This window comes from Eublepharis macularius, chromosome 3 (assembly GCF_028583425.1).
Source record: "Eublepharis macularius isolate TG4126 chromosome 3, MPM_Emac_v1.0, whole genome shotgun sequence".
Classification (NCBI taxonomy): Eukaryota; Metazoa; Chordata; class Lepidosauria; order Squamata; family Eublepharidae; genus Eublepharis; species Eublepharis macularius.
In genome coordinates, this window is record NC_072792.1 from 160,107,041 (window position 1) to 160,133,749 (window position 26,709).

At 42.8% G+C, this 26,709-nt stretch overlaps 1 protein-coding gene across 1 annotated transcript in view; it reads left to right on the plus strand.

Moving 5' to 3' along the window:
- Positions 1–1,087: 1,087 nt before the first annotated feature.
- Positions 1,088–26,709, plus strand: part of POGLUT3 (protein O-glucosyltransferase 3) — a 28,465-nt gene continuing 2,843 nt past the window's right edge. Inside the window, exons 1-8 of the mRNA XM_054974448.1 lie at positions 1,088–1,331; positions 11,662–11,859; positions 12,699–12,985; positions 14,298–14,514; positions 15,595–15,791; positions 16,484–16,678; positions 18,900–19,004; positions 25,460–25,606. Of these exons, the coding sequence (XP_054830423.1) occupies positions 1,088–1,331; positions 11,662–11,859; positions 12,699–12,985; positions 14,298–14,514; positions 15,595–15,791; positions 16,484–16,678; positions 18,900–19,004; positions 25,460–25,606 (1,590 nt within the window). The remainder of the gene's footprint in view (positions 1,332–11,661; positions 11,860–12,698; positions 12,986–14,297; positions 14,515–15,594; positions 15,792–16,483; positions 16,679–18,899; positions 19,005–25,459; positions 25,607–26,709) is intronic.

Below are 26,709 nucleotides of genomic sequence, written 5' to 3' on the forward strand. Positions count from 1 at the left end.
GGTCTCCCAGAACTTTGAAGTTCTTCACACTGAACCCAGTTCAACACTGGAAGAGCAATCCCCTCCAAAGCAGATACCAACCAGCATCACTGCCATCTTGTCAGGATTTTATTTCAATTTATTCTCCTTTGTCACTTAACCAAGGCAGTCAGGCACTAGCTGAGGACAGACAACAGCTTCCAGGGGTTTATGTATATCTAGGAATGGAGGAGGACAACCACCATTAAACAATAAAGGATCATCACGCTTGCATCCCTTGGAGAATAAGGTGGGAGGTGGGGGGGAGAGATTTTGCTTCTTGTAATTCCAGAAGAGTCGGTGTGTTAGTCTTTAGTAGCAAAAATAAAAAGCACTCTTGTGCCACTTGAAAGAGGAGCACATTTTTATTCCAGAACAAATTTTGCTGGAATACAAATTTGGTTGTCTTCAAGGCACCACAAGAAGACTCTTTCAGCACATGGTCCATGAGCACACAGTGATTCTGCACACTTTGGATAATGCACTTCCAATCCTCTTTATAGATCATTTGGAATGGATTTTTTCATGTGCAGAAAAATCCACCTCAAACGATTGATAAAGTGCATTGAAAGTGCATATCGCCATAGTGAACATGAGTTCGCTGTAATTCGTTTACGGGGCTGGCTAACTCATATGTGGACCAGGCTCTTAGGAGGTTCTCCTGTGCTGGCTTCAGGAAAGCTGGTCTGTGTAGAAAAGTAGGATTTGAGTCCAGCGGGACCTTAGAAACCATCAAGAGTCAAAGCTCCCTTCTTCAGATGCCTGAAGAACGTCTCTGATACCTTAGGGGAGCTTTGACTCTCGAAAACTTCTACCCTGCACATCTTGTTGGTCTCCCACGTACCGCTGGACTCAAATCCTGCTCTTCTCCTCAGTTGCACTTTTTGGAGAGGAAAAAGCCTGTTGCCGTCCCTCATGATTGGTCACTTCCTCTTCCAATCAAATCCAGCCCTCGGACCCCCCTCCCCAACAAAACTATGAGAAAAGTAGGAAAATGTGCAGGCATTTCCTCAGCCGGGAGGGATGCGACTCCCCTGCCATGTTGCCTTTGCGCCCCGCCAAGAGGAGGATGGCGAGCCGCGCCGTGTTGTTCGCGCAGCAGAGAAGGCCTCGGAGGCTCTTGCTAAGAGCCGCCGCCTTGGCGCTGCTTTCTCTCTGGCAGGCTGCTACGGAGCCTCTCCCCGCCACGGTCAGCGCAGAAAGGAGCCTGGTTTGGGGTCCCGGCCTGAAAGCCGAGCTCACGCTGCCCGTGAGGTATTTCTTCATCCAAGCCGTCGACCCCGACGGGCGCAACTTCACGCGCTCCCCGCCAGGTATGGCGCGCCGCGTGGTCTAATGGGCCGAGCAGCTCTGCCGCCCTTGGCGCGTTTCTGGGGCGCTTATTCCCCCTGGGGCGCGCAGTGTGGTGGTCGAGAAACGTTTCCAGGACCGCACAAGACATTTTTCTGCTTCAGGAGCACAGAAAGTTCAAACACGCTGGCCTTAGGATAGTTTCAAGTGCGTAGCCGTGTTGGTCTGCTGTGGCATAGTACCCTAAAGACCGACTAGATTTCCCGGGTCTCCTGCATAGTTCCATTTCTTTGTGTATCAGAAGAAGGGATCTTTGACTCTTGAAAGCTCATACCCTGGAAATCTTTTAAATTGCTACTGGACCTGAATCTTGCTCTTTAGGCATTAGGGTTGCTCTAGATGAGGGGTAACCTGGAAATAAGTGTTTAGAGAAACAGGCTGGTCTGCTTCTGCCCTTTTAAAAGCAACTTGGGATTCAGGAATCAATGGTAAACTATTTCACGGGATGGAGAGATGAGCACTGTATTTTATCCGAAAAATTTATATCCCACTTTTCTCCCCAGTGAGCACCTCAAGCGGCTTACAGTGTCATTCTACTCTCCTCCATTTGGGGATCACAGCACCCCCCCCCCCCAATGAGGTGTAGGTCAGGCTGAGAGTGTGTGACTGGCCCAAGGTCACCCATTGAGCTTCCAAGGCAGAGTGAGGATTTGAACCTGGGTCTCCCAGATTCTATTCCAACATTCTAACTTCTACACTGTGCTGGCTCTTTGTTAAAAGCATGTAAAAGAAGTTGAAGCAAGTTTATAAACATTTAGCAACACCATCCAGAACCTCTTGTGGCATTGCAAAAGCTTTTAGGGTACCATTCTGGGTTGAGCGGGCAGCTAGATGATGGAAGCAGGCTTTTCCTGACATTTCAAGCTCCCAGTATGGAGTTGAAGAATCCCCCAAAAGATGGTGCGTAGGGGCTTCTTGAATTGTGTGCCACCGTGAGCAGCTAGTCAAGTAGAAACATGTTCTAGATAGCCTTATTACTTTGGTGTGGGCTTCCAACTTCATTGGTCTCTTCCAGAGCTTCCTCACACATTTGTTGCATATCCATCACTGTCCCATTTTCCCCTCACAGTTTCTCCAAAGTTCTCAAACCACTGTGGCTCTGATGCTGCCTGAGGGAATGCATCAGAAGCATGTTCTCCATGTATTGTCGAAGGCTTTCACGGCCGGAGAACGATGGTTGTTGTGGGTTTTCCGGGCTGTATTGCCGTGGTCTTGGCATTGTAGTTCCTGACGTTTCGCCAGCAGCTGTGGCTGGCATCTTCAGAGGTGTAGCACCAAAAGACAGAGATCTCTCAGTGTCACAGTGTGGAAAAGATGTAGGTCATTTGTATCTACTCAGGAGGGGTGGGGTTGAGCTGAGTCATCCTGTAAGAGTTTCCCAGGGTGTGGAATGCTAATGGCGGGAGGCTTCACTGTATCCTGAGGAGGTTCTTTTGCATATGGATTGGTACTTGATGTGCTAATCTTCTCTTCAGGGCTATTGTCGGGGATAGAATGTTTTGTTAGCCTGGTGTTTTTCAGAACTGGAAACCATGCTCTGTTCATTCTTAAGGTTTCTTCTTTCCTGTTGAAGTTTTACTTATGCTTGTGAATTTCAATGGCTTCCCTGTGCAGTCTGACAAAGTAGTTGGAAGTGTTGTCCAGTATTTTGGTGTCGTGGAATAAGATACTGTGCCCTGTTTGCGCTAGGCTATGTTCAGCCACTGCTGGTTTTTCAGGTTGTCCAAGTCTGCAGTGTCTTTCATGTTCTTTTATTCTTGTCTGGATGCTACGCTTTGTGGTCCCGATGTAAACTTGTCCACAGCTGCAGGGTATATGGTATACTCCTGCAGAGGTGAGGGGGTCTCTACTGTCTTTTGCTGATCGTAGCATCTGTTGTATTTTTCGGGTGGGTTTGAACACTGCTTGAAGGTTATGCTTTTTCATAAGCTTTCCCATCTGATCAGTAATTCCTTTGATATATGGCAAAACACTTTTCCTGTAGGAGACTGTTTTTCCTTGGTTGTTTGATTCATCCTGGGTTTGATTGCTCTTTGGATTTCATTTCTGGAGTAGCCATTTGCCTGAAGTGCGTGGTTTAGATGATTAATTTCCTCATTGAGAAAGTGCGGCTCACATATCCGTCTTGCGCGATCCACTAATGTTTTCATTATGCCTCTTTTCTGTCGGCGGTGGTGATTGGAGTTTTTGTGTAAGTACCGATCAGTGTGAGTTGGTTTCCTGTAGACCTTGTGACCTAACTGAAAGTTTGCTTTGTGGATGACCAAGGTATCCAGGAATGGGAGTTTTCCCTCGATTTCTTTCTCCATTGTGAATTGTATGTTCAGGTGGATGTTGTTGAGATGATTCAAAAACCCCATCAATTCTTCCTCCCCATGGCTCCAAATGATAAATGTATCATCCACAAACCGGAACCATACACTAGGTTTGTGGGGTGCTGATTCTAGAGCTGTTTTTTCAAAATGTTCCATGTAGAAGTTTGCTATAACTGGGCTGAGTGGGCTCCCCATGGCCACCCCATCCATCTGTTCATAGAATTCGTTGTCCCATTGGAAGTAACTGGTTGTCAGACAATGGTGGAATAAGGCTGTTACATCCTCTGGGAAAATCTGATTAATAAGTGCAATAGTGTCTTTTACTGGAACCTTGGTAAACAGGGATACAACATCAAAACTGACAAGTATGTCTTGTGGGTTGAGTTTCAGAGAACTGATTTTGTTGATGAAATCTGCTGAATCTTTGATGTAAGACGAGGTTTTCCCGATGTGGTCCTGCAGGAGATCTGCCAGATGTCTAGCTAATTCATATGTCGGTGAACCAATGGCACTCACAATGGGTCGGAGTGGGACTGAATCCTTATGTATTTTGGGGAGTCCATATAGTCTAGGTGGCTGTGCTTCAGTCTTGCATAGTTTTCTGTGCGTGTTGGGATGTAGTGAGGAATTCTTGATCAGCGCATTTGTTAGCCTGGTGATTTTGCAAGTGGGATCTCATTTTAGTTTTTTGTAGGTGGAGGGGTCCAGGAGTTCCTTAATCTTCTTTTTGTATTCCTCTGTTTTCATGATCACTGTAGCATTGCCTTTATCAGCTGGTAGAATGATGATGTCTGGATCTGCATTGAGGGTCTTGATGGCATTTCTCTCCTTGCGTGTTATATTGCTGGTGGGAAGCTTTGCCTTTCGTAGAATCCTGGCTGTCTCTCCTCTTAACTAGCTGCTTGACTAGCTGCTCTACTAGCAACAGGAAAGAAGAAACCTTAAGAATGAACAGAGCATGGTTTCCAGTTCTGAAAAACACCAGGCTAACAAAACATTCTATCCCCGACAATAGCCCTGCAGAGAAGATTAGCACATCAAGTACCAATCCATATGCAAAAGAACCTCCTCAGGATACAGTGAAGCCTCCTGCCATTAGCATTCCACACCCTGGGAAACTCTTACAGGATGACTCAGCTCAACCCCACCCCTCCTGAGTAGATACAAATGACCTGCATCTTTTCCACACTGTGACACTGAGAGATCTCTGTCTTTTGGTGCTACACCTCTGAAGATGCCAGCCACAGCTGCTGGCGAAACGTCAGGAACTACAATGCCAAGATCACGGCAATACAGCCCGGAAAACCCACAACAACCATGTTCTCCATCTTCAAAAAAGTCTGCATCGCTTCAGAAGTCACTGCTTACCTCAGTGACTTGTGGGCAGGTTCTGGGTCAATCAGATTTTTGAAAAAAAACCCACTCTTGCATAACAAGGGGAATGCAGGGGAAAGGTGGAGATATGCTTCCATTTGTAAGCCCCCGTTGCATTACACTTTATCTGGAACCACATGGGGAGTGAGGAAACCACGGGTGAGTGCTACAGTCTTGAAGGTGCCACAGTAGAGGAAGACGGTCCTTGAATTATGCTGCTCCCAGAAGGCTTTAAATATAATGATCAGATTCAGTCCCTTGAATTGGGCCTTGTAGCAAACAGGCACCTTATCCTCAGTGGCCAAGCTAGCCTGATCTCATCAAATCTCAGAAGGTAAGCCAAATTAGTGTTTGGATAGGAGACCACCAAGGAAGTCCAGGGCACATATATAAACTGCACACATGCTGGGCCTCTTGCCTTGCAGGAGTGAGGAAAAGAAAAAGGAAGAGCCTCTTAGTAGCCAAAATATATTCTAGTATGGTCTAAATGTGCCCTGACCTGGATTGCCCAGGCTAGCCTGATCTTGTTAGATCTTGGAAGCTATGCAGGGTTGGTCTTGGTTTGTACTTGGACGGGAGACCACCAAGAAGCAGCAAGGAATCTCTTGCCTTGAAACCCCTATATGGGTGCCATAATTTGCCTGTGACTTGATGGCTATTTCCACATTCACCAGAAAACAGGTAATCATTTCCAATGAAGTTCCTCTAGGGCTGGCGTAATACAATATAATGTAGCCAACCCCAGATAATGATTTGACCACAGCATTAAAAAGCAAGCAAATAAATCCCTGTGGAAGCTTCTTTACCATCTTCCTAAGTAGCCCCATGTGACTACTGCCCTGTTTAAAAAGTACACTTTTCTCTGTGCATGCAGGCAATATATATAGACCAAGTGATATGCAGACACAAAGCGCAAATGGAGCACCACTGAGCATGAATGAGAGCCATTTTAATATTGCGACACCCCCCAAAAGATGCTGTAACTGGTAACGGCTTTTTGACAGTCCCATTGTCAAGAGGTGGCATCGTATTTGAATAGCTGAGCTGTAAGGGATGGCTCTGTTTTCTGCCCAATAAACCACAGAAGGGCTAAGCACCCTTCTGATCTTGTTTCTCTCCTTTGATGTCAGCGCACTCTACCTTAAGTGTAGGAAGCAAGTGGATAGAGATACTTTTTTCTCTATGTCTTTCCAACATACTAGACCCAATAAAAATAATAAGCATCAGGCAGAAGTAAATACTTCACACAATGCTTGTGGAACTCACCACCACAGGATATTTAGCTCGGGTTGCTTTAAAAGGTGGTTAGACAAAGGGAGGATAGAAACTTCAATATTTAGAGGCAGGGCACCTCTCACCTCTATATTCAGTTTGTGGGCCTTCTGGGAGCATCAGGTTGACTCCTGGGGCTGGCAAGATGCTCACTAGATGGACCATTAATCTGATGAAGCTCTGCAGCTCCTGTATTCTTATTAGAATGAAATTAGATTCGGGTACAGCAGAGTTTTTATAACTGGAGAACTAGACAGGGCGTGTTGTGTGCGTTTTTTCTTCCTAAGGCTAAGACCAGCAAAACAAGTATTGGAAGGATGAGGTGTAGGGATACCAGAGAAAGGGAAGGAACTGAGGCCAGACAAGCACTTTCAAGGGCCAACTCAAGTTCACAGGGCAAGCAGAAACAGGCAGGTTGAAGGAGGCAAGGTTTGGAGCAAGACATAACCAAGGTGCTCTTGACAAGAACTGTGGACAGTTCTACTCAATTAGTACCAGTTCCACTGCAGAGCATTCCTTTGTAGTTCCAGTTCCATTAAATTGAACCAAGCGCTGTTTTAAAGGTAAATACCAAGCGTATAGAGTAGTGATACTTTTCATAGCATTTATGGGCACCAGCAGTGCGTTTCCTGGCCAGGCTTCTTGTCCAAAGAAAAGAGCCAATTCTGGATTTCCTCTTCTTCTGTGCCTCAGAAAAATCCAGGAGGAAACACCTTTTGTCTGTAGGGAAGCACCCTTCCAGAAACAGCTGCCTCCCTAGAAGGCTGCTTGGCTTGCAGTTCCTGGCATTTTGTGAAGGGCCCCAGTGACCTGGTAGCACCCATTTGGTGTTTGCCTCCCGTGGCAGCCATTTTGCGGTGGCACCCACTTCCCATTTTTTAAGTTTGCAAAGTGCCCACAGACTCAGTGAGATTGGGGACTCTTGATATATAGCTTTCAGCCTTAAGAGGCAGGGTTATAGTGGCACTCTGTGTAATGTGTAGAAAAGAGCAAGAGGCCGGTAGATCCTAAAAGACTAACAAAATTTGTGGTAGGGTATGAGTTTTTGTGAGCCACAGCTCACTTCTTTAGATCTTGTGTAAAGTGTGATAGTGAGTTTTGGCTTTCAGTTTAATATCAGAATTTCAGGCTGTGTATCATAGTGCTATTTTTATTTTATATCCTGCCTTTTCTTCCATCATGGAACCTAAGGTAGTGCACATAGGCTTACCAGGAGATCTCCCATCCTGGCACTAACCAGACTAACACCCACGTATGCTTCAGTAAGACTGCTGCATCATCTACCTTCAGACCATGGTGGTGGCAAGTTCCATAAAGTTGCAGTGAACTTACAGCAGCCCAGTAAGGTTTTCGAGACAAGTGACAAACAGAAGTGGTTTGCCATTGCATAGCAAACCAACCATGCTGTTCCTTGGTAGTCTCCCATCCAGGGACTAACCAGGGTCACTTAGCGTGTGAGATCTGAAAAGCTCGGGCCAGCCTGGGCCATCAAGATCAGGGCATCTTCAGACCATACAAGAATATTTTTTATCTAATCTCTCTGGTCCTACCAAGAGGCTCTCTTTTTTGCTTTTTAAACTATCTCATTCCTACAAGTCTTAGGGAAAGATGCCCAGCATATGTGCAGCTTTTTTCATTCATTTATATTCTCCCCTGTGGGGACCCGAAGCAACCTCTATTGTTCTCCTTTCCTTCCATTGCAAATAAGGGCAGCAGGAGGAAACTTTTTTTTTTTAGAAAAAAATAATAAGATGGCTGGCTAAAAGCAAAATAGGAGTAATATTCTTTCACATCTTTTCAAAACTGAGTTCAAGTTGAAAACCAGAAATGACCAGGCAGCTAATAGCTTGCCACATCCTAAGGCAGTGTGATGCATCATCCAGAGAAGAGGCGGAAACCAGGCCTGACTCACCTGCAATTGGAGAACCAGACTTTATTGCCAGGCCACCTAAGCAGTAAGTGGCTGACAAACATCATTACACTTTTTAAATTAGAAAAGAAAATGATTTTTCATTTACAAATAAGTAAAAACATCCACTTGCAACATAAATCTCTCTGAATATTGCATACGCTTCTCAATAATATTACCCAGTTTAGCCACTTTTTTATCTTGTGATGCTAAGTTTTTTGTGGCCATCACAAGCATGATCAGGGCTCATTTCGAGGGGGAACGCACAAGAACGCAGTTCCGGCAGTTCCCCAAAGAGGTCACATGTCAGGTGGCCCCGCCCACCTGACTCTCAGCCATTTTGGGCCCGTTTTGGCCTGGATTGGGGCCGAAACAGCCCGGATCGGGCCTCTGATGGATGGTGGATCACTCCCGCTCATCAGCGGCCCGATCTTGACCATTTTGGGTCCCTTTTCAGTCATTTTCAGCCCCTTTTTGTCATTTTGGGCCCAATTTCGGCCCTGAATGGCCAGGATCGGGTCCAAAACAGCCAGAATAGGTGATGTCAGGGGGTGTGGCATATGCAAATCAGTTATACTAATGACACTTCTGGTGATGGCAAGAGGCGTGGCATATGCTAATGAGTTCCTCCAGCTCTCTTTCTACGAAATGACCCCTGACTATGATGCTTCTCTCCAGTCCAGCCACTTCTGGAAGGGAACAGAATCTGGGTGAGAGCTGGGACCTTCCTCTTTCCTTTCAGGAACAATGGCTGAGTTTTCTCTGGCAACAGCAGTGGCCGCCATGACAAGATTGTGCACTTCAGGGCAGAGTCAGATAGCCACTTCCTCTTTGCCCTGGGCATCATCTAAATACTGTTATAGCCATAAGGCAAACCACCTATTCTATCCTTTACTGAGAAACACAGCTGTGTACTTTAGTATTGGCAGAAAGCTGTTGGACATCGGTACTGCTCTGTTGCTCAAACAATTTGCAGTGATGGGTGATTTGAGAAGGGATGCAGTGGTTGTGATCCTAGATGTTAGGAACACATCCTTTTCCTGTTCCTGTATGCACAAAAAGCAAAGTGCTAGCTCAAAAATGTTACTAATGGCTCAAAGGACAAACAGCCCCTCATATCCACAGCTGTCTCCTTTACCACATGAGTGCTAACAAGGTAACAAATAATAACCAGGTGAGATGTGTCCACAAGAAGACACCCTTCCCATGAGCAAAAGGAACTGGATCCTCAAGCTCTTGGAACTGTGTCAGTTCAAGCAAGTAGGAAGGCACAGAGCCAACATATGAATCACAATTTTGCACCACCCAGGGAGCCTGTGGATCGCACCCATAGCCAACTTTACCCAGGCTGGAAGATGGGTCTTCACGCTGCAGCTAAGCCATCTCCACTTGCGCTGTAGCTAGTGGCATTACATGCAGTGTTTCCAATGGAACAGATTAACAATAGTAAAATAGCTTTAATGTGTTTATCTGTTTTAACATCAATAATGTTCTGAGTTCTTGAAGCTGACCTAAAGGCTAATTGTTCTTTAAAACAAGAGAGCCAGTTTGGTGTAGGGGTTAAGAATGCGGGACTCTAATCTGGAGAGCCGGGTTTGGTTCCCCACTCCTCCACTTGAAGCCAGCTGGGTGACCTTGGGTCAGTCACAGCTTCTAGGAGCTCTCTCAGCCCCACGCACCTCACACGGTGTTTTGTTGTGGGGATAATAATAACATACTTTGTAGACCGCTCTGAGTGGGTGTTAAGTCATCCTGAAGGGTGGTATATAAATTGAATGTTGTTGTTAAAAGAAAATAGATATCAAGATTTGTGCTTTTTACTTGCCTTTGGCAAAGCTGCCTTCTATGACATTGGCAGCGAAATCCGAAGCAGAGTTACTTCAGTCTCAGCCCACTGATTTCAGTGGGTGTTTAAATGTTCTTTCATTTTGACATTCATTGGGCCTTTATGTTACCATTGAAGCCTAACAAATAGGTTAACATGGGTTGCTTCTGTTTCCTTTTCCTACTGTAGGTGATTGACAGTTGTTCAGTTCCAAGGTTTGGTCTATTACATCCCTTTTCTACTGCTTCCATCCTTAAAGTCATCTTATTTGATGAAATAAATTCCTCATCTGACTTGGCCACCAAACTTACAACATTTATATTGTTGGTGGTGCTTGCTATGCTTATCAATCTGCAAGTACTTATATTTTCTTTTAGGATTTCTACTTGCTTTCCTTGCTTTGTTTCCACTGGGATGAAAGCATAACACAAAAGACATTATTTTGTTGTCGTTCTTTTGGTTGCCTGTTTCAGTTTATGACTGATTTGCCTATCATTTGGGTATTGGTGGCAGTATTTAGCAATCAGTAAGGACTAAGTTCTGTGATTTTCTGCTCTTGTACAGACTTGGACATGAACGTCCCCATACTCTATTAGAAATTGGGGTCCCAAAAAGGTTTAAAGCATCATTCTTACCTTCTCTATCTTATGCTCACAATAAGAGCCCTGCAAGGTAGGTGATAGTCAGCATGGTGTAGTGGTTAGATTGTTGGGCTAGAATCTGGGAGTCCCATGTTCAAATCACCACTCTACAACAGAAGCTTGCAGAGTGACCTTGGGCCAGTCACACACTCTCAGCCTAACCTACCTCTCAGGGTTGTTGGGATGTGGGTTATAAATGAAATAAATAATAAGCTGAGAGTGAGTGTGTGACTGGTCCAAGATCACTCACAGAGCTTCCATGGCAGAATGATGATTTGAACCTGGGTTTTCCAGGCCCTAATCTGACAACAAACCACAACAATAAGATTATTTACTAATGCAGATATTGAAAATGGCAATTGGCAGACAGTATTCTACTCATAGGTGATAGTATTTCAAACTAGAACAAAATCAACATTTTGAAAGCTTGACTTTTCAGCTTGAACTACGGCATTTTGAGAGAAGAGGGAAGTTCTGATAAAATGCTTACTTAATCTAACAACATGTTTAGCTTGGTCTCTTTTTCGTTTCCTAGCTCAGCAAGTGTCTAGTAGATTAGGAAAGGGAGTCCCAAACATGCAAAAAGCAAACATGTTTGTCTTTTGTTTTAAAGCTGGAACTTTTTAAAGCCTAGTATGTGTGCAGTGCTTCTGCAGAGATCCATTCCTTGATGTATTACTTGGCTGGGGGCATAGCGTAAAGTAAGATACATGTACCAGCTAAAGAGGCACTGAAAGAGCTTTGACAGTTTCAGTCAGATAGCCCATCCTTAGATGGCCAACTGCAGGAACAATTCTGGCTTTGCTCTGATTTAAATATTTCTGCTGGTTGTAAGGAACAATGAGTTTCAGAAGGCTTTAATGGCCTCAAGGACTTAATCTGACAGAAACTATTACCTGTATTGAAGCCAAGTCATGTGAAATGCCTAGTTATATTTTCTGCAGTCTTCTTTCTTAGGAAGCAAACAATTCAAAGTGACAATCGATCCAGTTTCGCCAAAAGAAGACCTTCAGATCCATGTCCCTGAGGTTTTGGATAGGAAGGACGGATCCTTTCTTATGCGATATCGGATGTATGGAAGCGTCAGGGAAGGGCTCAAGGTGGAGATACTTTATAACGATGTACATGTGGCTCAGTCCCCCTATATTCTGAAGGGTAAGATTCTTTCCCCTCCCCTCAATTTTTCGAGTTGACTGGTTGGTATTAAAAATAAAAAATCCGTGTACATCCATAGTGGGCACCACTGGAAGGGCTATGTTTATGGAAAATTGAACAGATTTCATACAAACACCTCACAGTCTCCAAAAGAAAAGTAGATTTCTTGAAACTGCACTCTCTTCATAATTTACATGGCTGTAGATAAGCAACTTGGGTGTAAATCTGAGAAGTACAAAGCCATCCATGTGTTGACAAGAGGTGATGATGTTTCTTATTGTACCAAATAGAGGATGTAGTAGGATGTCCTACATGTCTAAATTTATTATTGTTACAATGTTGTTTTTCTTATGTGTTCGTGTGATATTAGAAAAAGCAGAAAATAGAGGTGTCCCCCCCAACTTAGGAGTCTGTGTGAGACACCCTTGCTGGGCTATAGAGCAAAGGATCCATACTCCTGCTGTTATTATGATGTAAATAACTGGTCAACTTATAACATTTGATCTGTCAGTTGACCAGCACTCCAACTCTACTCAATCACTTGTGATTTTAAGGCTTGGACATCACATTTTGAGGATTTGGAATTGGTACTACCGTGACTGTCAAGTGACTTGAAGTTTTATCTGTTTAATTATTTCTTGACTACCAAAGACTGCACTAGTAAGTGTCAGACAGGGGTTAACCTGTCTGGCATAGAAGGCAGAAGTTGGTGTGGATATTTTTGGGAAGATCCATGGAACAGAAACTGACAGTAAGTGGGTAAAAAACTCAGTTAACACAGATCATAGAGTTGTGCTTTTATGCTAGACATCACATATATAGTGGTTTCTTCTTTTAAGGTCCTGTTTACCATGAATATTGTAACTGCCCAGAAGAAGACACTCAGCTTTGGGAGAAAAGTCTTTCATGTCCATCAGAGGAACCTCAGATTATAAAGGACTTCAGTGCATTTCCTAGTATCGATCTTCAGCGGATGTTTTCTGAAGTCCCACCAAGGTTTGGCCAAAGAATGGGAGCCATTGTTCATTACACCATCCTCAGTAATCGCATCTATCGTCGTTCCTTAGGGAAGTACACAGACTTCAAAATGTTTTCTGATGAAATTTTGCTGTCATTGGCAAGGAAGGTATGCTTCTATAGTTATTCACAAATGTATCCGTGTTGCTATATCTAATAGACAAGGGTTGGTCTCCCATGTGGATAGCCAAATCCATACAGTGGAGCCAGCCACAATTACAGTTTAGGATTCGGGAACCCCAGAGAAACATCTGCCAATTCAGATATAAAAACAAAGAATGATTTTTGCAAAACGAGAGGAAATAGTTGATTCTGAGGAGAGGGGAGTGCCTGAGCAGATGGCTTGTTTTCAGTCCTCTGAACCATGGAAACCTTACACCTGAACAGACCAGTATCTATCTAGTGGTGGCATGCACAGTTGCAATTTCAGACAAATCCTTTATTGCATGCAGGGAGATTCAAGGGCCAAGAGAGAAGGAATGGCCTTCACAAATAGGGAGATCCTCAGGCCTCAATGTACTCTTAGATAAGAAGCAGTTTATAAAATGGCTTCTGATGTTCTGTTAATTGAGATATTCCTTTCACTCTGGGTTGTTCAGTATTGAAGTCTTTATTGTTATTCTTTTTTGCGTCTGTTGTTTTATACAGTTTTCTACTTACCTGTGTATTGTGATGCTTTCCTTACTGCCCTGAAAGGAAGATGCACTCTTGACGTCCCTTCTTTCTGCTTTTTGATAACCACCCCCAAACACTTTAGAAAACCTTCATTTTTCTACCTGGATTGAAAGTTGCCTCTCTTATTCTCAGATGTATGCTTAAGCAAGTCGTACAGCTATGCCACTCAGGTAGTTGGGTGTGAATGTCCAAGGAATGGTTCCTATGGAATTTTCTAGCCCAGTGTCCCCTCCTCTAACAAGATCCTTTACATCCTCATAGGGGAGGGGAATACATTGGATATGCATCCAGATGTGGATGCTGTGAAGAAATCTTCCAGCCTTCTTTTTAATGGAATGCACATTTAAGAATGTGCTTCCAAATGTGCATTCTGATGTAGGTGGGGGAAGAGCATCGTAATGCACCTTCAGCAGAAAGCAATCAGCATGCGCTCAGATCCTCATATAGACATGCATCTTATTTGGGCTTCCGTTTCCTTATCCAGCAAGTGAATACATGTTGACTGAATAAGGCAAAAAGGTGTGGTGGGAGAAGTGAACAAGAGAAGGCACTATTTGGCACTGTTGTGCTTTATAAAAGTTTACATATCAATTTATTGGATTTTGTCCCCTCACTGAGTGGCTCTCCACTTTTGGTTCTAGTATGTATAAATGTGGAGCAGTTTGGTCTGTACTGTTGACATTTGTTGTTAGGGGCCAAGCTTTGAATAATAGGACACCATGGCTTATAACTGTTTGTTTGCTTAGGTTCATCTCCCTGATGTGGAATTTTATCTTAATGTTGGGGATTGGCCAGTTGAACACAGGAAAGCAAACGACAGCCCCGGCCCTCTACCTATCTTTTCTTGGTGTGGCTCTGTAGATTCAGCAGATATAGTACTTCCAACCTATGACGTCACCCACTCAGCTCTTGAAGCTCTCCGTGGTGTTACAAATGACCTCCTGTCTATTCAAGGAAACACAGGTAAATGGTAATGATGCATTTCTCCAAATGGGAGGGAAACAGTGTTAGTTCGCGGAAGGTGATTTGTACAAAATAGTCTATGATAACAAAGAAAATGCTGACTGCAAAGCTGTTCCCTCTAGATGGCAAGCATGCGGTTTTCGGCTTGGGATGTTATTTTGTTTGGAAATGGAACTAAAATATTAATAGCAGAGAAATATTAACACAGCTTAACATTGTAAAAAATATAAAGGTTTATATTGTATTAAAGCAACCTTTAAAGAACAACAGAATAACAGTGTAGGGCCCCTTATCAATATGACTACAATCGCACACCCTGTTGTTCTGCCACGCTAATTTCACACGTGTTGCATTACACTCTGCCCGCTGTGACTCCTGGAGGGCTGCTGCAGTGACTTGCAGAGGTACTTCTGGCCAGCTGGGGTACAGGGACTTTAATGCTGCTGCCTCTCCTCTCCTTCTTTTTAAAAAGTTATGCAACATATTCTCTTTATTTTGTATAGCCGGCTGCTGCGGTAGCTCTGTGCACTGAAAGGCAACATACAAATCTTTAAACAAATAATAGATGGGTGAGGCAAGGAATTTCTGCAGCTTCCTGCTGGAATTTGAGCACAAATGGAATGTGGACTTGGAATGATGATTCACTATTTTAAACTTCAGCATTTAAGGCAGGGGACATGCATTTATAAGCCCTGAAACAGTGGTATTTCTCTTCCATTCCACTCCAAATGCATGCTAGGCCCTCCTAATCTATCACTTTGACCTGGACATTTCAGAATAGCCCACAGAAACAAAATGACAGGGGAAGGAGAAGGGTTTCTGTCTTCTTTTCTGATTGCACTTCCCTCCACCCCCTTCTTTTTCCTGGGTTATTGGTTTCCTTGGTCCAAACCTCCTCTTTGCACCTGAACGGGACCTTAATTTGCCTTCAGAGCTCTCTCCTGCCTTATCACATTGTTCTTTCTAATGTCAGCTTTTCCTGTAAATACAGCTTTTGTTCCTAACAAATGCATCACTTGTTCAATTGTTTTGGGTGTCTCCCCCCACCCCCATTTTTATTTTATTATCTGATAATTCCAGGCCCTGTTTGGAACAACAAAACTGAACAAGGGTTTTTCAGAGGTCGAGACAGTCGAGAAGAACGGCTTCAGCTGGCCCAGCTCTCCAAGGAAAACCCAGAACTTCTGGATGCTGGAATAACAGGTTACTTCTTCTTCAGAGAAAAGGAGAAGGAGCTGGGAAAGGCTCCACTGATGGGGTTCTTTGACTTCTTTAAGGTATACCACCAGTCGTCATTGGGGCCTGATAATGCCAGAAGGAAACACACATTTCCTTATTTTGCTTTCCCTTGTTGCCTGATTGAGGGTTACTTCAGATGTTCTGGCATAGACCACAATTCAATGTAAAGCTTATTGCACAACCTGTGTATATTTTGCCCACGTGCATTTTTGTTGTGCTGTGCAGTGACAACTGTTGCCCCTCCCAGTGCATCCAAATACACACATAGGACCATCTTAACTGAGATACATATGTAGTCTTTTATTCTTTTTCCTACATAGAAAAATGCTTCCTCCTTCACCAGAGTTTTGTAACATAAAAAATAGTCTCAATTTTACTATAAGCAAAGAGTCAAAGGATCCTGCACAGATACTCCAAGCACTTCTTGCTGACATCAGTACTTCCTTGTTTTCCTGTTCTGATCATACTTCCTCATGTTGCAAGAGCTACACCCAAACAGTTTCAGGTGGGACTGTGTGCAGTGGTTCAAAGGGAGGTTTACGAAACCCCGCTATGCCTGCTGAAGTTCCTTAAGTACAATTTTTGGACTCCAGATGAAGGCTGAAAGGTGACCAGAAACTAAACATAATTTAATTGTTTGCACACTTCTGAAATTGTATTTTGGCCAGGGCCTGATTTTGAGCAAAAACATTGTTCATGCTGCTTTCCCACCTCTTTTCTCTTTGCACAGTACAAATATCAAGTGAGTGTAGATGGCACAGTGGCAGCCTATCGGTTCCCATACCTCTTACTGGGTGACAGCCTTGTGATGAAGCAGGATTCACAATACTATGAGCATTTCTACACAGCGTTGAAGCCATGGAGTCATTATGTCCCAGTTAAAAGAAACTTGGAAGACTTGCTAGACAAAATAAAATGGGCTAAGGTAACCATCATTGCTGGCAGAAGAAAAGCTGAAATATAAACATAGGAGCGTCTGGGGTGGGGCCAGACCTGAGTGGTTGAGCATCTGTTTGGCATGTATCTTTTTGAAATGTAATCCCTGGTAGCTCCAGTTACAAGGATCAGGGAGAAAGAGATGTTGAAAGAGCTCAGCCTGAGACCATGGAGAACCACTACCAGTCAAAGGAGATAATATTGACCTCTTCAAACCAGTAGCCTGATTCTGTATAAGGCAGGTTCATGGAAGCCTTTCCTGCTTGATGTAGATTGTTTTGAAATGATCTGCAGTATAAATAGCTCCTCCATCCACCCAATTTGAAAGGTATCGTCTTTCCAAGTCACAAGCAGGATTAGAACTTCGCCGCCCCATCCTTCCTTTCTATTTTACCAGAAAGGGCAAACACTGGAAAGGAAGAAACAAGATTGCAAACTGGGACAGGCTTTCAATTTCCTGTCTCTCTTCTTGGGTCACAATAAGGGAAGGAAGACATTGCAGGCCTCAGGCTTTGGGTTCTTATTTGTTAGAAAGCTTTGTCTGAGTTCTGTGGTCGGGGGCTGAAGGAAAGTTGTAATTGGAAGCCGTGGTGGAGGTTGCTTGTGTGCACCTTCTTTTATATCCCAGGGAGGTACCCAGTTTTATTTAGGACCTTTCTATTTCATTGTGCAAAGTTCTCTGCAGCTCTTACTACCTTCCCCTCACAACAGTTTTGTGAAGTGTATTAAGCTGTGAGAAAGCAGCCTGGTCAAGGCTCATCTGGTGTGCTTCCTGGCTGAAAGATGATTGAGTCTTAAGTTTCCATGTTCAGTCCTTTATAGATACTGAATAATGCTATGCACTGCCTTACATTATGTTATTGTTTAATAATTGGTGGAATGTTCTATTTATCACTTTCCCATTTCTAAAAATTACACATAAGAAGGCTTGGTAGGTGTTTTTCAGAAATAATATATGTGCGAGGCTGAGCTTCACCTTCAGCTTACTCAGTTCTTCCTCAAGAAAAAGTGTAACTCTGTTTAGGACTGCACTGTTAGTAATTTTATTGTACCTACTACAACATACCAGCTCTTTCAGCTTTACGTAAGTGAATTGTAGCTAGTACTTTTTAACTAAACATTGATTTCTAGAATAAACAATATCAAAACTAAGGGAATATGGCTTCCATACCCAACTAATAATCCAATTCTAGACTTAAGAAAACTAGAATAAACTGTGTGAATTAATTTTGTTATTTTGCACATAATATGTGTTAGAAAGTCCCGTGGATATAAACCCTCATTCAGGGCACCAAAAACATACGTGAATTAGGGATTTCGTTTTGCATAACTTACTCTACTTTTATGATTTCTAAAGCTTCTTTATGAAATGATGAGGTCATGTAAACTAACTGTTAACTGGTCTTAAAGGGTGCAACTCCATTCAGGATTGCACTGTAAGTGACTAAGATTCCATCTAGATAAGAGTGCTTCTGCATAATCCCGTTTAGAGAAGTAGGTGATTCTAAACCACCAACACTATTATAGTGATACTGGTTTAAAAACTGAGATTAATAGAGAGATGGGGGCATTTGTAGTCACTAAAAAAATACTCCAGACCCAGAAGTTCTAATCTAGGTAAGTCACTGCAAAGTTTGAAAATTGGAACTAACAAGTACAAATACATCCATAATTTTGCATATTCTACAACTTCTAAAATGTATTTCCTTATATGAGCAAGGATGTGTCTATGACCTTAATGAAACACAGCTCTTGGCACATAAATAGGTAATGGCTGCATGGGTGGGAGAAGACAATAACAACTCTGTGTTCTGAGTAACGAGATCTGTGTGAGAGATGTCAAACTTGTCTGTGCACTTCCCTGTGGTTTGGAGAAAAAAGAATGAAGTTAGCTTTCCAAAAATGGTATGAAATTTCTCTCCTTAATTGCATCCAATTGCTTCTGATAGCGCTGGGGGCTGCTGATTTTTATTGAAGCCTTGAAACTGCTGAGGGAAGTATGAAAAGACTAAAAATAAATATTGCAGCATCTTGGGATGTGCAGACTTGTAGAGTACCATTGCAACATTCAGTAGCTGTGCACAGAATTCCTACATGTACTGAAAAATTGGAGTATCCCCTCTCTCTGAATGCTATACCATCAGAAAAGAACAGTGTGACACAGAATAATCAGTTATATGTTGCTTCTTTGTTTTTGCCCTGTTTTTTAGGAAAATGATGAGGAGGTCAGGAAAATTGCTAAGGAAGGTCAGGCAGCAGCAAGAGTATTACTGCAGCCTCACCGGTTTTATTGCTACTATTTCAAAGTGTTCCAGGTTAGTCTGGTTTTAAATCTTAACTTTTACTGCTTAGCTTTCTCTCTTCTGTAAATCCTGACGATTCCAATCTTTAACAATACTTGAGGGCTTGAAAAGCCTGGCAAGTCTTGGTTCCCTGTAGCTGAACATCAGACTAACTTAAGAACATAAAAAATACCAAGTCATCTTGGCCAACATTCTGTATTTTTTTAATATTCCCTCATGTATAGAGATCATCACCATGGTTTAAACTATAAAGAAAACTAGCACATCAGGGTGAGGAATTTCACTTCCCTGACATGCTGTTTTTCTCAGTGCAGGGAGCTTTTTTTTTTAATGGGAGAACAACCCTTCCAAATTAGCAGAGCATAGGATTTTTAGAACATTTAAACAAAATTAACTGAAGAGTATACATAGCTCTGAATACAACTCATCATCTTTGAAAAGGAATATACTTGGCATCAACTAAACTAGACACAAATCCAGAATGTTTGCAAGAGATACAACCTCTTAAATTTGAAAGTGCATGAGAGAGAACACAAACAACACACTGCTTTCAAGGTGAGTATATGTAACAGCACATTGTTAGATTGCACTGAAAACTCTGTTTAAAAATATGACCAGAAATCTTCAGATGTGTGTTCATCCACTTGGAGTGCAGCAGGTATTATATCCCCTGCCCCCCTCAGACAAGAGTTATTTTGTATATCTTTACAACAATGGCTAGAGTGAAGGGAAGCAGTCTTGCTGTGTTGAACAGCTTGCTGCTGTTTCATTTCCTTTAAACACGATTTACATGTTTTAGAAATATGCCGAACGTCAAGCCAGCAGACCTGAAATACGGGATGGAATGGAATTTGTGCCTCAGCCAGATGACAGGACTACAATCTGCGACTGCTACAGGGGAAAGCCTTCAAGGGAAGAGCTATAAGTCACTCTGCCAAATGGGAATCAAGCGTTGCCTGCTACAAGAGTGATGCAAGGCTTCTGGAGGCATTTAAGCTGTGAAAGCTGAGCATTTGTTTAGAAACCATTTGCTCACTCTTCCCCCTCCCCCCGCATGTTGCTACATGTGCCTTTTTAAATCTGACCTGTTACCGTGTGTTCTTCAAACCATGTTCGGAGTGTTTCTTTACTTACGTACAGTTTGTATGACTGCAGACTGTTTTAATAATATTTTGCAAGGGTTCAGAGAGCTTCACATAACATTTACCTCAGAGGTCCTTTCAAACAGTCCTTCAGTGTGGATCAGAATTAGTATCTGCCTAGTAGAGGTGAGCTTGTGGCAGAGGTGCCATTTGAATGGGGGACGTTGCCCCATACATTCTTTGCCACCATAGCAACTCTTGCCATGTATATGCTGAGTTCATTGTAACTGCCCACAGAAACTGGACTTTTGTTTTTTCTCATATTCGTGGTCTGAAAGCCGCCTCTTTGGTGGGCTGAGCCCCTGAAAGTAAAACAAAATGAGGTGAGTGAGGTGAAAAGTGGAAGGCTTTAACTGAGGTTACCTGTGCAGTTTTATCATGTAAAAAATAGACTCCTGTTTTATATGCAGCCAGGGTGATATGTTTTCACCACATATATGCATAATGCCTGGAAACTCCCCCTTCCTGTCAAGTTCACCCCTCACTTGACCTTAGGCAGGCTTCTGTCTCCGAGAGCCAAGCTACAAGTGACGCCTGACACAGGTTGGACACTTGTCAGCTTCCCTCAAGTTTTGATGGGAAACGTAGGCATCCTGGTCTTGCAGCTGTAATGGAGAGCCAAGCTGTAAAACCAGGATGCCTACGTTTCCCATCAAAACTTGAGGTAAGCTGACAAGTGTCCAACCTGTGTAAGGCATCACTTGTAGCTTGGCTCTGAGCCTCAATCCCCACCTGCAACATAGGGACAATACTACTTGCTTACTTTATAGGGTTGTTGTAAGGATTACTGAGAATGAGGCATCTGGAACAAACTAAAACACTTGAGAAAAGTAGGTAACTGGAATGTCCTTGCATACAAAACTTCTCTGTAAATGCAAAACTAGCACCTCCAAGAGAAAGCTAGGCTAAAAGCCTTTCCCCTAACAAGTTAGTTTCATATGTGGAGGAAACTTAGTCAAGGGGTAAGGGGAGAATTCAAGCATTTTATCTTCTATGTGCACTCTGAAGTAGTATAGAACATTGCTGGGTTCAGTGGTTGTGTCATTTGGGTTCAAGTGGTTTTTAAGTACCTGCTTTGTAAGTGATTTAGATCAGTGTAAAAAAGTATAAGCCTATTATCTTTATAAGTGTTGTCATTCAGGAGTGGGGAGGGCCTGTAACTTGTTCTGGTTAGGTACAATCTATATCTTGCACATAGGTTCAGTTTCCTCTTTGAAGCCCAGACATAAAGTGGCTGCTTACACTGGGGGAATACCAGAGTATTTTCTTTGCTATATTGTGGATTGGATTGGTGTTTCTTTAGAAGGAGGTGACCAGGATCTTTGCCTACTGACTTGGCTGCTATAGCAAGATTGTGTTGAATTATGGGGCAGGGTTTGGATGCAGAGTGTATGGGAACAAGCACAGCAATAGAAATACTAGAGTAATGCGTGCCCCTTGGCTTCCAGTCAGACTTGGGAAATCCATTGATTTTGGATTGATCTGCCTGCTGGGTTACACATGAGACCTACATGTACAAAAGCCATGTGGGATGGGGACTTATTAAGGAGGGAATTTGGTTGAGAATGAGTAAAAGAGCTGTCTGGATCCAATCCAGACTTTTGCATAGCCTATCTTGGGAAAGATCTCTAGCATAGGCCTCAGAGACTTGCTGGCTGCTAGTTAATGTAAACTGTCCTGGGACAGATAGGCTATTAATCTAACAATGGAAAGCATCTAGCTCCTTAGCTCCATCTTTGGGTCCCCCCTCCCCTGAATTTCTGGTTATTTAAATAACTGGCAAGTTTTCCAGACCATTTAGCATGAGCCTGTATTTTATTTGCATTTAACATTATGCTCCATAAATGGTCTGTAGACAGGTGAAATTATAGTCTGATTGGCTTAAGTGTAGTGCATGTCTAAATTTGTCACAAGGTTTAATGTTGTTATGAACACAAGTTGCATCTTGATTTCAAAACATGCACCTACCTATATATAAAAAGTTGCCTAACAGGATTTTTAAATTAAGTCACTATGCAAACTACTGGAATATCTTTTGAAATTCCTTTGATTACACTCCTTTATTCGCATGAACAGGAAATGAAAGCTTGCATAAATTTGCCAAAATTTTTATTGAGCTCTATCTTGGAACTAAACTTCTTCTCCTATAGGCTTGTTTAACTATTTATTCTAACAAGCTAAGTACTCTTCTATCAAAGAAACTTTCTAGAGGGATTCACTTGACAAAAAGAATTGCTAATTTGGTAATCCTTTTAAATAGCTCCCAACTGATCCAAACCTATCTAAAGGGATGCTGTTTTTGTTCTAGATGTGTTTTCCAGTCATACAGAAATTGAGTTAAGGTGAAAATATTTGGTCTAAGCTTTTTCTGGAAAGAGCTTTTATATATATATTGATTAAAACAAAATTTGTTTATTTGTTACGCATATGTTAAAAGCATTTTGTGTGAGACTAGTCCTAGTTCAAGTTGGCTAATCTAGGATAATTTTGCTTTCTCTACAGCAAACCCAAATGTATTTTTTAAAAAATGGGTAACACTGATGCAGTGCTGGATTAGGGATACAAACATTAATTTGTGAATAATTTGGACTTTGTGAGAATGATTTTTTTACAAATGCAGAAACAACATATACAGTATTTTCATATCTTCTGGAATATTTTACTAGAATGTGAGTAGAAAATGAACAGTGGCACAATCCAGTCAAAGTTGTTTTTTTTTTAAAGAAAACTTTTCACATTGCAGTCCTGTGCCTGCATCCTCCCTGAGCTTCATGGGAAGAATTAGAGTGCACATTCTAGCTGTATGCAAAAGGGAAGAATGTGTTTGAGTATCTCTCACTGAAATCAATGAGATTTAAAATTGTCTAACTTTGGCCAGCTAATGTTTCTCTGATGTAATATAGCATTAGCCAAATATGCAGCATCAGGAATAAGAGACCCAGTTTCAGCAGAAAGGTTATTTTAAAAACAGTTTGGGTTCATTTAAAGAAAAATTGAGTTAGTTTTCTTTGGCCTGTAAGCAGCCAGCATTCTTGAGCCAAATAGTTTACATTCTTTACGTATTTCTAACGTTCATTCCTTGTACGGCTGGCTCAAAGGTCTTTTTGCCTCTGTAAGAAAACAACTGTTTGAGCTGCACATCTGGCCTTTGCTTCTTGATTTAATTTTACGGCTTCTAATTAACTTAAAGTTCTGGGTTTCTCAAAATAAATTATTCAGGAGACATTCATATACTGTATGGTTTCTTTATAGTTTTTATTTTTAGGTGCCTTAAAAATGACAACATAAACAATACAGCCCGTCCCTCTAATTTTAAAAGTAGGCTTTCAGAATCTGTGACACACCAAACTGAACAAAGCCAGTTAGTAATACATTCTGTCCCACCAGGTGCTCAACACCCCTTCCAGGTAAGCAGCAAAACCAGGAAATTATTGAGTCCCTCCTCAGCCACCACGTAGAACTGGTGACCTATGTTCAGGGTGGTGAGGAACAAGCTGTGTGGGCCTGATCTAGACAGACACAGAAGAGGAGGTGTGTGGGAAGAAAGCGGATGAAGAGACACAACTTTCCTGACTTGCTAGCTTGTGTATGATTCATGTTTCTATTCATCTAAAATACACTTTAAGCTAGTGTAAACACTTCTACTAGTTCTTTTAAAAGCCGTTTCCCAAGTGAATCAAGAATAACAGCACAGCAAGATTACCTGGATTGATTTGTTACAGCAGAATGACGACATATCCCAGGCTGGAACTGCTGGGTTATGGTCACTCTCTGCTGTTTTGTAGCAGTGCCAGCTTTGAACATGGGGCATTTATCTGTGTTGTGCGCTCTCAGCTCTCATGAAAATGAGGTTGAGAGCATGACTGGAACTCTTGACATTTAGTGTTGATTTAGTAAAATGGTGAAAACACTGGGAAAAAATTTTAATCTTGGAAATTGAGAACCTTTGCCCCAGCAAAACTCTGCTGGAATCTTTCATTGCCAAGGGCTATACATAACGTCAAACTGGAGCATCAGAGAGGAAGGTTGGCTCACAAGCTCAGTACCTGCTCTTCCATATGCAAGAGTAGGTGTAACTGGATGTTTTGTGGTCTGTGACTTACCGTCAGTAAGAAAAAACTAGCAGTTGCTTTCTCTTGCAATTAATTACATTGATCCCATAGTTCAAAATCAGGCTCCCTATGGACATGCCATTGCTCAACCCCAGCCAGAATTAAAAATGACATAGAAACTGGTTTGACAATAGACACGCAGTGCAATCCTAAGTATGTTTACTCAGAAAAGTCCCGCAGCATCCATTGTGACTTACTCCCAAGGAAATGTGCACTATTGTGCTGCTTTTTCAACCAAGTTAAATGGGTTGTCTTATTCCTTGGCTGTATCTTTGCAGCCAAGTAAGTGGACCATCTTTAGTCCTGGTCTGTATATGTGAAAGTTTGTTTCTGCCTTGGCTTCCAAACTGCAACAAGGTTCTTATTTTTAATTGAAGCAGCCATGTGATATTGAAGGGTCATGGCTTAATAGTAGAGCATCTGTTTGGCTTGCAGAAGTTCAGAGGTTCAATCTCCAGTGCCTCCAGGTAAAAAGATCAGGTAGATGATGATATGCAAGATCTCTCCCTGAGACCCTGGAGAGCTGCTGCCAGCTTGAGTAGGCAATCACTGACCTCGATGGTCTGATTCACAATAAGGCAGCTTTGTGTGTTCTCTAATCACCCCTTTCCAGGCATTCCCCTCTACTAAGTTCTTTCTCAAGTCTGGATGTGTACAGTCTTTCCAAGCATGTTCAAATGCCATCTGCAGGGAAAGGTGTACCTTATCAGAGCTCTTGCCCGCAGTAGTAGTTGAGCTATGTCAATAAATCTCTAGTTCTTCAAACAAGTGCTGTTTTATGAATGCAACACCATAAAGGTCTTGTAAAACCAAAGCTAGACTGACGCGCAACTAGAAAAAAACTAGCTTGGCTCAGTCTTCAAATTTAAAAGATCAGCATGTAAAGAAGCTTTTAATGGAATGGCAATGGAACAAGCAGCAATTAAAACATTAAGGCCCACTGGAAAAGTTGTAGGACCCTGGAGGAGCAAGCAAATGAAACAATCACATGCCTGCTTCTGGACCTTCTGCTACTTAGATTTGGGTCCAGTAGCATCTTAAAGACCAACTAGATTTCCCGGGTATGGGCTTTTGTGAGTCAAATTTCCCTGTTGGTCTGCAAGCGAACAGCAGGATTTAACTCTGAAGAAGGGAGCTTTGAGATTTGAAATTTCATCCGCTGAAACTCTTGTTGGTCTCTAAGGTGCCACTGCTGTTTGTGTTTATCCCACAGTCTCGCTTCCTCTCTGTCACACCCTTCCGTGTTTCTTTTCCAAAGCGCCGTCTTCAAGCTCGCTGCCGGGCCGAAGCTGTCCGGGTTACCATGGCAACCATAAACAAACGGCCGGTAAAAGTCGCCTTCCTTCAGATGGAACTAACGGTAATAAGCTGGGGCAGAGGGGAGTGTCTTGAATGGGACTCCCAGAGGGGAGGCATCAGATAAGCCTTTAGCTCGAGGCAGTTTCCGTAGAAAGGAAACAAGGACTTCTCATGCGTTTCTCCCAGAGTGGGTAACTTGCTGTAGTGGGCGGCGGGATGCCTATTTTCTCATGTGCTGGGAGGGAGCTCTGGCTATTGATTTCTGCAAAGAAATCTTATTTTACTCTCTGCAGTTAGGAAAGTAGTACTGAAGGAGTCTACAGATCCACGTCGGGTGCGGGTAGGGGAAATGCAGAACTGCACAAACAGACCATGAATGCCGGTAGACGCTCTGATTGAAGTTGCTGAATTTTGTAACTATATATACATGCTTGGCATGTGGTTTTCTCCCATTGCCTTTGTACTTATTGAACAGCAAGAGCAGGTTTAGTTCTGATTAAGGAAGTGGGTAGAATTCCTCCGTGTGTCTCCAGGAGGGTAGCAATGTCGTTTATGTAACTAGATGAGAGTAGTCCTACTGGGCAATATCAGCAGCTCATCTAACCTCACAACCTGTTTCACACAGTGAACAACCAGTTGCTGTGGAAGACCAATGAATAAGATATCAAGGCCAAGACTTTCCCCTGAGGTAGCTTCCAGCACTGGTATTCAGAGGTTTACTGCCTCTGTTCATGGGGGTTCACTTTAGTCACTATTGCTGCTGAAGTATTTTAATGAAATCTGATAATTCAGAGAGAGGACTTGACTGTCATAGAGGCAGGCTGGCTGCAGAGATCCTTCCTTACCCCCAGTGGTTGCAGCCCTAAATTGTCCTCACATATATATCTTTTACTAGTAACAAGCCCATTGTGGGGAAAAATACAACAGGCTCTAGAAAGGGGAGGGCAGGCAGGCAGGCATTGCCTCCTCCTCCATGACTGATCCTGGCCGGGTGGGGGGCAGACATTGCCACCTGTTCCACTCCTGATCCTGGCTGGGTGAAGGGGGGTGGGCATTGCCTCCTGCTCTGCACCTGATTCAGGCCCGGTGAAGGGGGCGGGCATTGCCACCTGCTCTGTGCCGCCTGCTCCGCTCCGTTCTGATCCCAGTTGGGTGAATGCGGGG